This window comes from Hemiscyllium ocellatum, chromosome 3 (assembly GCF_020745735.1).
Source record: "Hemiscyllium ocellatum isolate sHemOce1 chromosome 3, sHemOce1.pat.X.cur, whole genome shotgun sequence".
Classification (NCBI taxonomy): domain Eukaryota; kingdom Metazoa; phylum Chordata; class Chondrichthyes; order Orectolobiformes; family Hemiscylliidae; genus Hemiscyllium; species Hemiscyllium ocellatum.
Window position 1 is genome coordinate 29,812,229 of NC_083403.1, and position 13,686 is coordinate 29,825,914.

At 38.6% G+C, this 13,686-nt stretch overlaps 1 protein-coding gene across 1 annotated transcript in view; it reads left to right on the forward strand.

Annotated features, from left to right (window-relative positions):
* The window catches only part of ak9 (adenylate kinase 9), a 269,696-nt gene that overhangs the window by 62,830 nt on the left and 193,180 nt on the right, over positions 1 to 13,686 (forward strand). Inside the window, exon 12 of the mRNA XM_060854563.1 lies at positions 5,353 to 5,533. Within this exon, the coding sequence (XP_060710546.1) occupies positions 5,353 to 5,533 (181 nt within the window). The remainder of the gene's footprint in view (positions 1 to 5,352; positions 5,534 to 13,686) is intronic.

Genomic DNA, 13,686 nt, shown 5'->3' on the forward strand with positions numbered 1-13,686 from the left:
ATTTTTAACTTTGTACACCCCAGTTCAACACCGGCATCTCCAAATCATGTCACTGTGCCACCTATATGCCCTCAGTATGTGTTCATCTTTCCCTGCTTTGAGAAGTACAGTCCTGATGTTAGAAGATAGAATGTGGCAGTCTGTTCCATGGTTGACATTATTGTCTTGATAGACTTTGGAACAGGAGAGCCCAAGCCACCTAAGCCACCTTTGTCCAGACAAAGGCTCACCATGGTCAGCTTGTACTTCTGGAGGGTTTTGCATTATATCTTGCAATCTCATGAATAATGAGACATTAATTCAACAACGTAGAAGGTCAAAAAATTCCAAAATGACAAGAACATTTGTCCTTTCCAGTAATTAATTTTGGGTTACTTGAAAGATTACGAACAGAATCTTAAACAATTAATCAAAGTTCAAACAGGTCATTCATCATCCAAGCATGTTTCAGTTAGATTCTCTCTGGTCTCTTGAGTTCTGTAAGTATTGATTTGCCATACTTTCTTGAAACGTTCACTTGGTCAATGCTCTGATCATCAGCCTCATCAAGATTTCTGTCATTGCCTCATTTTGGCTGCAGCAAAGACATCTCCCTTAGTCAGCTGCAATTATGAAGAGCATGGCATGCCACAATGATGCAGGAAACCCTTTCTGGATTATACTGAAAAGCCCCACTTGCATGGTTCAGACATCAGGACTTCATCTTAAGGAGGTCTATTGTCAATTTTACTGTGACTTTTGTCAAAGCATCACCAGTGTTGTATCTTCATTCCTCCTCAGTTGGAGGATATTACAAAGGTGTGATTATCCAGGTTTGGATGATGGTAGCCCTTGACTCCAAGCAGCATTCGTTGTATGGGCCATGGATCTGGGAAGAAGGCAAGAACCTGTATGTTTTCTAGCATGGAAGAGCCATTGCCACCTCCAAGAATATTTGGTGCAGACCTCCATAATTTGGAAGCAATGGGTGAATATAATTTAGAGTAGAAATTATTTCTGCTGAGAAATTCTGCATGTTGCTAATGGAGCATGCTAAAAGCAAATGTGGGAAGCCAGAAATGGTAGAGAGTTCCAGTGTCTAAGTTGGTCGACTCTTGTCATCATGATGGAATGATTTAAAGAGCTGTGCTGTAAAACAAAAATACATGATTTAAGATTTGGATGCACTTATGGCTCAAGGTTTGGAAGATGTCACGTGTGTCTGCAACTAACACTTTAAATGAGTAGGTAGTATAAAATTCCAAGATAGCTGTGACCTTGATGGCCACCAGGATGGGATTGCCACCTTGTCCTTCTCAGTGCAAGTCCTCCTCCAACAGCTGACACAGTGCACAGATGATGGGGGAGGGGAAACATCCATAAACGGCACATGCCCTGTCTTAGAGTCAAAGAAACTGATAGTGACACTTGTGAACCTGTTTTCTCATCCTTCACCCCTCCTTGGTAGAACTTCTGCTAATTCTTCCTCTGGAGGCTATACAGCAGTTTCCGGACATTGCTGTTCTTGCTGACCAAGTGGTAACTGTTGTCTCCTTCTACATTGACTTTGCGGTGCCTCAAGAGTGCAAGGGCTCCAGCATTAGTGTTGTCCATGTGAAACCCAGGACCATATAATCTCTGAAGAATGTCTAAAAATTAGCACAATTTTATTGAAGGAACTTCCGAGATCTGACATACGTAATAGTCAACTATCAATTATCATCTAACTGGTGCATTCTACCAATTACCAACCAGTCAACATTCTGTTCTCATACAGGATAGAATGTTGTTTTCCCCTTATTTTAGTATTTCTCACAAATTGTCTTGATGTGTGAAAGGCAAAAAACTTTGATAATGTGTGTGTTTCTTTAGAGATACTCAAGCTTTATAATACCAAATGACCCCTTAAATCTTTATGCTAATTCTATTATAATTTTTTCTGTTTTCCATTTTAATTGTTCTGGACTTTCATTTTGGAGACTTCTTTTATCTTATTCTTAAGCTAATGTTTGTTTTTTCTTGGAGTATTGGAGCACATCAGCCTTGATCTCGTTGAATAGTGGAGCAGGTGCAAAGGCCTGACCACCCTGCGCCTGTTCCTTTTTCTTATGTTCTCATTCATAATTTTCACGTCTCAAGAGCAATAGATGACAGGCAACAATGCTGGCTGATTTCTTTTTAACATGGTAATTTTTAACATCTTAATAACATGGTAATTATACCCACATCCTCCACTTCCTCAGGAAGTTCATTCCATGTGAACCACCCTCTGTGTAAAAAAATTGCCCCTCACGTCTTTTTAAATCTTTCTCCTTTCACCATAAAAATGTGCCCCCGGTCTTGAAATCCCCCATCCTAGGGAAAAGACAATTGCCATTAACTCTATCTGTACCCTCATTATTTTATCAATATCTAGAAAATTGCCTCTCAACTCCTACTCGGCAATGGAAAAAGATCCCAGCCTATCCACCCTTTCTTTATAACTCAAACCTTCCATAGCCGGCAACGTCTTTGTAAATTTCTTCTGGACCCTCTCCAGCTTAATAATATCCATCCTATAACTGGGCAACCAGAACTGGACACAGTATTTCAGAAGAAGCTTCACAAATAACCTGTACAATCTCAAGGTAACGTCCCAATTCTTATATTCAAAGCATGCCATTTGTCTTTTTAAACACCCTGTCTGTATGTGACACAAACTTCGAAGAATTATGTACTTGCAGCCCTAAGTCCCTCTGTTCTACAACACTACCCAAGGTCCCATCATTAATTGTATAAGCCCTCCCCTTGTTTGTTATACTAAAATGCAATATCTCGCATTTATCCAGATTGAACTCCATCTGCCCTTTTCAGCCCATTGACTCATTTGATCAATTTCCATTTGTAATCTTAGAAAACCTTCTTCACTGTCTACTATGCCACCAATTTTGTTGTCGTTTGCAAACTTACTAACCATGACTTCTGTATTTTCATCTAAATCATTTTCATAAATGACAAATGAAAGAGGACCCAGAACTAATCCCTGTGGACCACTGTAAGTGACAGGCCTCTAGTCCGAAAAGCAACCCTCCACCATCACTCTCTGCCGCCTGCCATTAAGCCAATTATGTATCCAGTTGGCAAGCTCACACTGAATTCTAATTAGTCCAAATAAACATTGTCTCCTGCTCTGCCCTGGTCAATATTTTGGGTAACTGCCTCAAAAAACTCAATCAAGTTGGTGAGACGATTTTCCTCACACAAAACTATACTGACAATACCTAATCAATTTTTGCCTCTCAAAATGATCATAAATACTATCTTTTATTATCACCAACAATTTACCCACAACGGAATCAGACTCACCGGTCTATAGTTCCCTGGTTTCTCCTTATAACTTTTCTTAAACAAAGGTACATTAACCACCCTCCAGTCATCAGGCACCTCATTGGTAGTTGTAGATGATCCAAATATTTCTGCAGGTGTCATGCAATTTCCTCCCTTAATTCCCATAACATTCTGGGACACATTAGACCAGGTCCTGGAGACTAATCCACCTTTATATTGTCTAAGACCTCTTGAATTTCCTCTTCTATAATATATTTTTAATATATCAAAAACAGTTATCTGCATTCTCTAGACTCTATTTCTTTCTCCACAGTAAAAACTGACATGAAATATTCATTTAGTATCTCTCCCATCTCCTGGGATTCAACGCAAAGATGATCTCCTTGATCTTTAAGGGCCCAACTCTCTCCTAGTTACTCTCTTGCTATTAATGTGTTTGTAGAATCTCTTTGGATTATCCTTAACCTTATATCGGTTAATGCTATCTCATATTCCCTAATTTCTGATTTCTTTCTTAGGAATGCCTATACACTCTTTATATTGATTAAGAGATTCAGTTGAACCAAGTTGTCTATATCTAAAATAAGATTGCCTTTTATTCTTGACTGGAAACTCAATATCTTTATTCATCCATTGTTCCTTAATCTTACCAGCCTTACCCTTCACCCTAACAGGAACATAATGTCTCTGAACGTTCGTCATCACATTGTTGAAAGCCTCTCACTTGTCAGTTGTCCCTTTACCTATGAACAGTTAACTTTTGAAAGTTCTTGTCTTATACCATTAAAATTTGTCTTACACCAATCAAAATCTTTAACTTTTATGGAAGATTTATCCTTTTCCATAACCATTTTGAAACTAATAGAATTATGATTGCTGGAGCCGAAGTGTTCCCCACTTATACTTCAGTCGCTTGGCTTGCCATATTACCCAAAAGAACATCTGGTTTTGCTCCTTCTCTAGTCGGAGCATTCACATATTGATAAAGATAATTTTCTTGAACACATTTCACAAATTCTTCACCATCCAAACCTTTAACACTATGGTTGCCCTAGTCAATGTTTGGAAAATTAAAATCCATCATTATACAATCTTATTATGCTTACATGTATCTGAGATCTCCCTACATATTTGTTTTCTCGATTTCCCTCTTACTATTGGGGGCCTATAGTACAATTCCATCAAGGTGCTCTTTCCTTTCTTATTTCTAATTTCTACCCATATATTTTCACTGGGCCATTTCTCAGAAATATCTTCTGTAGTTAGAGCAGTAATGTGTTCCTTAATCAAAAGTCCCCTGCTAAGCCCTTCTTTCTTGCACCCTTTCCTATCCTTCTGTTAGCATCTAAAACTGAGAACATTGAGCTCCCAGTCTTGTCCATTTCTCAGTCAGGTTTCTGTTATAGCTATGACATCCCAATCCCATATTCTTAAGCATGATCTGAGTCGATCAACCTTATCTGTAAGACCCCTTCCATTGTAATAAATGCAATTTAGTTTTTCAGAGTTACTACATACTCTGACTCTGCCTTGTCTTTTCTAATTGATATGCTCTCTTCACACTCAGAACCTTCCCCATCAACCTTTGTGTTTACACTGCTATTTAAAATTCCTCCACTCCCCTTTTTATCACTATAAAGTCTTCCTTAATAGAACAAGCAAATCTCCCTGCTAAGCAATTGGTCCCTTTCCAGTTCAAATTAGACCCATTGTTTTGTATATCCCAAAAGACATTTCAATTGTTCAAAAACCTAAGTCACTGAACAGTGCACCACCTATTCAGCCATTGATTGATCTCCTTTATCCTTTTGTTCTTTCCCTTGTTTGAGTTTGGCATTGGAAATAAACCAAAGATTACTACTTCTAAGGTTCTTTTTTAAATCTTTTATCCAACCCCTTAAATTCACTCTGTATGCTTTAATATTTTCCTGAAAAATGTCATTATGTAATGTCTATAGAGTTTGATGATTAAACCTATCCTCCACCTATTCATCTCCAAGTTCAGATGTGCAGCTGGTATTCATAATATTTTAATCTATTTTGCAGCTATCTGGACAAAATGTATTTCCTTTCATCCGAGGAAACTTTGAAGAAGTTTATCACAAATCCTCGACCATACCTTCTCCCTCCACAGCCTCGTCCACCTTGTAAAGTTGCAATATTGGGTCCAAAATCTGCAGGAAAGACCACTCTCTGCAAATTGCTTGCACAGAAATATGATGCAAAGGTACAATAATTCTACGGCTCCATTCTAAAATGATTATTTTGTGCACGTATATATTGATTTTCTTATAACTTTACTTGCATCAACTCATTTGCATCAATTCGTACTCATTTCCAAGCCCTCTCTCAGGATCCAGTTGATAACCATGATCACCTAGAGGTAATTCCAGAATGATCTCCCAGCCTTATGAATCCTGAGGTGAAGCCAGGCACGGTCTGCAGGCTAGGTGCCAGCATGGATTGTACTGGAATACTGTTTCCTGAACATTTTTTTTCTTAATTATTATTTATTCCTAAAATTTGAGTGCTGGATTTTTTACTTCTTTATTTTCCTAAGAACTGTAACTGAAGAAGCTGTACCTGATGACCTTTATACCTAAAGTGGAGCCTTAAGTGGTGACTTATATATGTTTTATTATACTCATTTGAATACATTTGACAAGAAAGCCAATTCTAATTCTATTTCTAGTAGTCAATTTACAGAAGTATTGAAATTTATCACAAGTGTGACCTGCAGAAATGTGCCAGACTATAATTTGAATCATACCTATGCAGTCTGAATAAAACAGTTCTCTTCTGCTTCTGTTTAACCCTGTTGTTGAAATAAGGTTTTCTATTCGGCATCATTATAAAATTGTCATTGGTTTCAAGATTTTATATACAGTTACTTACAAAAGCATGGAAGTTAGTGAATCTATTGTGATTCTTTGGAAATGTCTCTCAATTCCCATATCTTGGAAATTGCCTATACCAAAACACTGACATTGATAGAAAGGAACATGACCAAATCTAATGTATTAGCTCAGCTATGGCAAATTAAATTCTTGAGTTTGAGAATTATGATAGCAACCAGGCTTAACATTCAAAGTCTTTCAGATAATGGTTCTTCTCTCTAACTTCTTTGTGTTATTGAAGCTTCGACAACTTATAGATGCTGTATGAGGCCCTAGAATAGTACCATCAGCTCTGTCTTAGAAGAATCTTGCAAATCAAAATTGCTGTATTTGGACTTCCAGAAGGCATTCGACAAGGCATCTCATAACAGATAATATAGTGGCATGGATAGGGAATTGGCTACTGGCAAAAAACAGTGAGTGGATTTTAGGGATTCTTTTCCAGGTTGGCATCTCGTAACCAGTGGGATTCCACAGGGATTAGTGTTGGGATTACAACTATTCACAACATATAGTAATGATGTGGAGGAAGAAAGCAACTGTACTGTACCCAAATTTGCAGACAACACAAAATTAGGCACAAAGGTAAGTTAAGAGAGGGATACAGATAAGGAGATTAACAGATAGATATTGAAGTGTTAAATAAGTGGACAAAATGTTGGCAAAGGGAGCATAATGTGGGAAAATATGAAATTGTTCATTTTGGAAGGGAGAATCTTTTCAATTCATTAATGGGATGTGGGTATCAATGCATTCAATGCCAATCCCTAATTGAAAACCAGAAATCAAAACATAACCAGAATATTACTTAAATGAGGAAAACTGGAGAAAGCCGCAACACAAAGGAATTTTGGGGTATTTGTGCAAGAAACGAAGACTAGCACACAGGTATGACAGATAATCAGCAAATCTTAGCAGGACTTATATACTTAATGGTAAGGTCCTAGGGAGTGTTGCTGAACAAAGAGACCTTGCAGTGCAGGTTCGTAGTTTCTTGAAAGTGGAATCGCAGGTAGATAGGATAGTGACGAAGGCGTTTGGTATGCTTTCCCTTATTGGTCAGAGTATTGAGTACAGGAATTGGGAGGTCATGTTGCAGCTGTACAGGACATTGATTAGGCCACTGTTGGAATATTGTGTGTAGTTCTGGTTTCCTTCCTATCAGAAATATGTTGTGAAGATTGAAAGGGTTCAGAAAAGGTTTACAAGATGTTGCCAGGGTTGGAGGATTTGAGCTGTAGGGAGAGGCTGAACAGGCTGAGGCTGTTTTCCCTGGAGCGTCGGAGGCTGAGGGGTGACTTTATAGAGGTTTACAAAATCATGAGGGACATGGATAGAATAAATAGACATTTTCCCTGGGTTGTGGGAAGTCCAGAGCTAGAGGACATAGGTTTAGGCTGAGAGAAGAAAGATATAAAAGAGACCTAAGGGGCAACATTTTCACACAAAGAGTGGTACGTGTATAGAATGAGCTGCCAGAGGAAGTGGTGGAGGCTAGTACAATTGCAACATTTAAAAGGCATTTGGATGGGTATGTGAACAGGAAAGGTTTGGAGGGATATGGGCAGGTTGCCAGCAAGTGGGACTAGATTGGGTTGGGATATCTGGTCGGCATGGACAGTTGGACCAAAGGGTCTGTTTCCATCCTGTAATTTCTATGAATACTTGCCTTTATTTCAAGGATGTTGGAATAGAAGAGTAGGGACGTCTTACTGCAACTGTACAATGTGCTGGTGAGATGATAACTTTAATACCATAAGATATAGGATCAGAATTAGACTATTCGGCCCATTGTGTCTCCCCTACAATTCGATCATGGCTGATATGTTTCTCAACCCCATTCTCCTGTCTTCCCTTCCTAATTAAGAATCGTTGGCTTAAAGACACTCAATGACTTGACTTCCACAGCCTTCTGCAGCAATGAATTTCACAGATTCACCACCCTCTGGCTGAAAAGATCCTTGCTTTTTTAGTTCTAAATGGTCGTTCCCTTCACTCTGAGGGTGTGCTCTCAATTTCTAGTTTCTCCAAATGGAAATATCTTCCTCATGTCCACTTTATCCAGGCCTCTCAGTATTCTTTATGTTTCAATCAGATCTCTCCCTTATCATTCTGAATTTCATTAAGTACAGATCCAGCGTCCTCTCCGCGCCACATGACAAACCCTTCATCCCTAGGATCATTCCTGTGAGGTCATAGTCTCAGAATAAAGGACAGAGTCGTTGTGTATATCTATGGCTGAGTTAGATTCTTCATCAACAGAGAATCAAGAATTATGGGGAAAGAGCAGGAGAGTGAACATGAAGAATATTGATCCTATTAAATGGCAGACAAGGGTTAAGGGGCCAATTAGTCTGTTCCTGTCCCTATTTCTTATGGTCTGAATTAAAAGGCAAAAAAACAAACATGAACATTCTCCAAGATATGGTCTGTTGCAGCTATAGGCTCGTCTCGACTTGGTCCCGCAGTGGCTAGTGGCGGTGGTGGTGTCTTAGCTTGATGTGCAAGTTGAGTCCTGATTGGTGATGTTCCTGAGGCACTAGCGCAGCTGTAGCTTCAGCAGCAGTGATTGCATCATGGCTCAACATGGGAGGAGCGAACTGTGAGAGAGCTCCACTGGTATCTATAGCAGTGGCATTGAGAACAGGCAGCCAAGGTCTCCTGGAGAGCAAGATAAGCAGAGGACTCATCAAGACTGTTAAACTTATAACTTATTCCTTTATTTTCCTAGTTTAAATTAAGAAAACTTTGATGTTAACTATTACCTTATTTCTTTAATTTTCTTTTTATTCTATGAAGTAATGCTTAACTTTGTAACTCTTTCTCTTTCTACTTTGTACCTAAGACTCAGGTACCTTGGCACCTTATTTGGTGACATTATACATTTTTCAGCATACTCCTGTACTTATGCACTTGAGCAGACATGATAATAAATCTAAATCTAAAATCAAGACTATTCCAATATTCTTTACTTGGAGCTTTGTTAGGGAACTCATTTGCACAAGAGACATGGTACATGTTTCGAAGACTTTCTCAAAGCCTTTATCAAGATTTGCTCTCATAACATCAAAACAAGGGAATTATATGCCTAATTACAATCAAGGCGAAAATGCATATCCAAAACTGGTCTCAAGATGTTCCATTGAACAAGATTAGACACTGAGAAAATATAATGATAATGACAGAATGAATGACAACTGCTCAAGTCAATAATCTGCTGTCACTTCTTCTGGACAACAGAAGTATCGTCACTGTGGGAAAGTCTGAAAACCTAAGATGGGGCTCATTAGATAGATAGGTAGATTCTTGATCAGTGGGGCAATCAAGTGTTACGGGGAAGGGACAGAAAGGTGGACATGAGAAATGTTGGATTAGCTACAATCCTATTGAATGGTGGACCAGGCTCGAGGAGCTGAACTTGTGTTCCTATATTGTATGCTCTTATAAATTATCTGAAAACCCACTGCCAAATGTGATAGCTTACTTCCATCCACCTAGCATAAGAAAGGACCATCCTTGATTGAAAAGATTGCTGATAATGGTAATTATATTTGAATAATTGTTAAATGATTTCTAACTATATTTCATTATCAGGTGGGATTAGTTTGGAATAGCATCATCGTCAGAACAAGCATGGCAAGCCAAAGGGTCTTTTCCTATGCTATACTGCTCTATGTTTAATTCAAATCTGAAAAAAATGCTTTTTTGTTATCGTCATCGTAATATTATGTTTTTACTTAATTTCACGTACACTGTCCATTTTCTTAACTCAACATAAAGAGTTTGAATGAAGTTTATAGAGGTGGGGGCAGGGTAAAGTGAGAGATTGACTAGGAGTGTATTGAGATATTGGATAAGCAAAAATATGATGAGGGTTTCAGCAGATGAACTGGCAGAAGGATAAGATGATGTGGTGGAGATTTTGGTGATGGAGTGGATATGCAGTCGAAGAGACCTCTACCCAAATATAACAAATTGATTGCAAACAGCCATCTTAAGACTCAGACATTTGCCAAGGAAAGAATGGAGTTGGTGGCTAGTCAGTGGCATTTGCAGTGGATACAGAAGGTGATGGCTTCTGTCTTCACTGTTTAGTTCCATTCAGGGAAGAACTTAAAACAAGCACCATCATTTGTGTAATGACTCTGTATATAAAAGCATATGTATATATTTTGTAAAAAAATGCTAATCTATCTGTAAAAATGTAAAACAGAATCCTGCACCCAGAAGTCACATCACTGTCCTTGATTTGCTACAGCCTTGGGATCAGTCTGAAAAGGAGACAAAAGCATAGAAAATAACATCATTCGGCACCTTGTACCTGCTCTGCCATTCAATATGTATCACTTCTGGTCATCGAACTCAGTACTCTGTTTTTGCTTTCTCCTCTTCCCCTTTAATCTGTTTAGCTCTAATACCTGCTTAACTCCTTCTTGATAATAATTTGGCCTCAACCGCTTTCTGTGGCAGAGGCTCACCGCTCTGTGGTAAAGAATTGCTAATCTTAGTCCGAAGTGGCAGTCCATTAGATTGTGACCCCTGGTTTTTCCCAGTCATCAGTAAACATCTCCTTATGTTTACCTTGTTCCGTGCTGTTAGAATTTAATAGGTTTATGTGAAATCACTGTCATCTTCTAAATTCAAGTGAATATAGTCTGAAACAATCGATTCATCATACGTCAGTCCTGCCATCCAAAGAGTAAATCTAGAAAAAGTTGACTCAAATCTTCCAATTACTTTCAGACTACCAGGCTGTTCCTAATTTTTTGTGCCATGACTGAGTTGCACATTTCTCACTGCAGCTTCAGATTCTGGTTTCTTCAGAAACGTGGAGTGTACCTAAAATCCAACTATTCCTGACTCATCTGTGGCCCTAGCTAGCTAGGAGTGGATTCCAAAAGGTGGGTCATGAAAGTGGGTGAGGTTCAGTTTCACTGTCTGATGTAGATTGATGGAAGCATGGGAATTATGGTTGCGAGCGGATTTGCAGGAGTGAGCACTGTGATTCAGAAGAGTATGAACCTGAAGAGGTTGAGAAGAAGGATAGATGATTGGTTCGGGACAGTCTTTGTTCAAGGAGGGTGAATAATAACCATGGCTCAGGAGGGCGGTGGAGATCACTGTCTGTGGTATGGGGGTGGTGTGGATGTTGAGGGCTACCTAAGGAGGTAGAGCAGGCTGGTGTGAACACTGTCTCTGGTTTGAGGTGGGGTGGGGGGTCAGTAAACACCATCTGTAGTGGGATTGTGCAAAATGGATGAGTGCACAGTTGAGGTTGGAAAGGTGAACATTGGTTCAACTGTGTGGGAGAGGTAAATATTAAAGTGGTCAGGGGTGAACATTGCTATAGGTACTTGACTCCTTTGACAATCCAACTGATTTATTTACAGTTACACGCCTAAGCAGGTTTTAGACCAGCTATTAACTTTCTTTGGTAAATCTGTGCAGAAGCAGGGATAAGTATAGGCAAAATTCCTGAAATTTGTATGGTTTGCCCATCCCATTCCACTGCCATTGGAATCAAGAGAGCCATTCGGACAGAGTAAAACCTGCAATAAGAAGTTTAAACTTCTACGTTGGAACCTCAGATGTACTTACATGGAGGCGTTCTCAGGATTCTAAAGCACATTAACAATGTAAAATGAATCAGAGGCTTCTATCCATTTTGGACAACTTGGGACATTTAGAATTTGATTAACTCTGGGATAATACAATGGACCTTTCTAAATGTATGAGAAGTCAAAGCTTTTGATTGAACAGGAGACTGGAAGGACATTACAGGGAATTCCATCATAATTGACTTTGTGGAACAAATGGTTAACATATCAGATTTTGTTATGCTGGTGATACAACAGTCTGTGAGATACCATTTTGTCAGAACTCCTCGAAGGATTCAGAGAATCACCCTCAAAGAAGGAGCTGTTAGTCAAAGGAGCGCAAGGTGAAAGGATTTCAGAAATCAACTGTGGTCCTGTTGAAAGTATCTAGACAATTTACAAATGCTATAACACAGAACCAGTGACAGTATATCTTATCTCTCCAAAAACCTTCTCTACCTACAGCCTTGAACTATTCAAATTAAGAAACGATTGCAGCGCTGAATTTAACCATGAATTTCCTAAAGAGAATCTTCAAGCGAGTAATAGATCATCAATGATAGCAGACCACAAAACAGCCTCGATATTCCAAACAACTCGGGTGGCGAGTATTTTGTTTGGATAACTTGATTGTTCGGATAACAGATAACGTTTTTATGGGACCTTGAGATCTTATTCAGATAATCTGAAATTTAGATAACTGATTATCGGATAACTGAGGTTGTTCTGTAATCTGTGCCTAATTTTAATCTTTGTATCAACATTTTAGCCAATAACTGTGTTCCCTTTTATTTAGTAACTTCCAGCAATATTTGCGAAATAAAATAACCTTTGATCTTGTTTAAGAATAAGCTTTGCAGCTGGTTATTTTAAAATTTGAATACTCAAAAGACTAAGAACAGAGCTAAACAGGTTATACAGTTCACAATGATTACTCCTGGTGTGCCATGCTGCCAGGGAGACGGTAACAGGGGAAAGGCTGACAAGTACTTCAGACCTCAAGTTCTCCATCTTCGGATCTTAAAAGAAGTAGCTTGAGAGAAAATAGTGACATTGCTTGTAATCTTTCAAAATTTGTCATGTTGTACAACAGTTGCATTGGATTAGAAAAGAATAAACGTAACGCCTCTATTTCAGAGAGGAGGGAAATAGAAGGCAGAAAAGTATTGGCCAACTGACTTAGCTGTGTCATAGGGATTTTATGAGAATCCATTATTGAGGAGTTTATAGAAGGATACTTCGACAATCATTATGGAATCAGGCAGAATCAGTTTTTGTGAAAGCGAAATTGTGTTTGATTTTACTATAATCCTTTGAGAAAGTGATAAGCAAGATAGATAAAGGAGACTCTGTAAGATGTTATGCACTTAGATTTACAAAAGGCATGTGACAAGGTGCCACATATTAGGCTGCTAACAAGAACCAATAGTATATCAGGCAACATATTAACATAGATGAAGGTTTGATTAGCTAATGAGAATAGTTAATGGAATGTTGTTGTTTATTGCAAGGGGTATGGTATATAAAATTGGGAGGTTCTGCATTTATAAATGGCCTTGGTGCGACCATATCTGGGATACAGTGCGCAGTTTCGATGTTTTTCAAAACAAGTCCCATCTGCTCTAGAGATGTAATAACAGTTCTGAAGAAGAGCTACTGAAATGTTAACTGTGATTTCTCTTCACAGGTGCTGTCAGATCTGCTGAGATTTTCCAGCAATTTCTGTTTTTGTTCTTGTTTCTGATTTCCAACATCCACAGTTCTTTCATTTTTTTTATTATCAGTATTGAAATGAATGCAGCAGTAATGTTATAATGGATAGATTAAGTAAGCTCAAAACCAGTGGGACTGTACTGTTGTATCTAGAATGAGTAAAAAGATGGGGC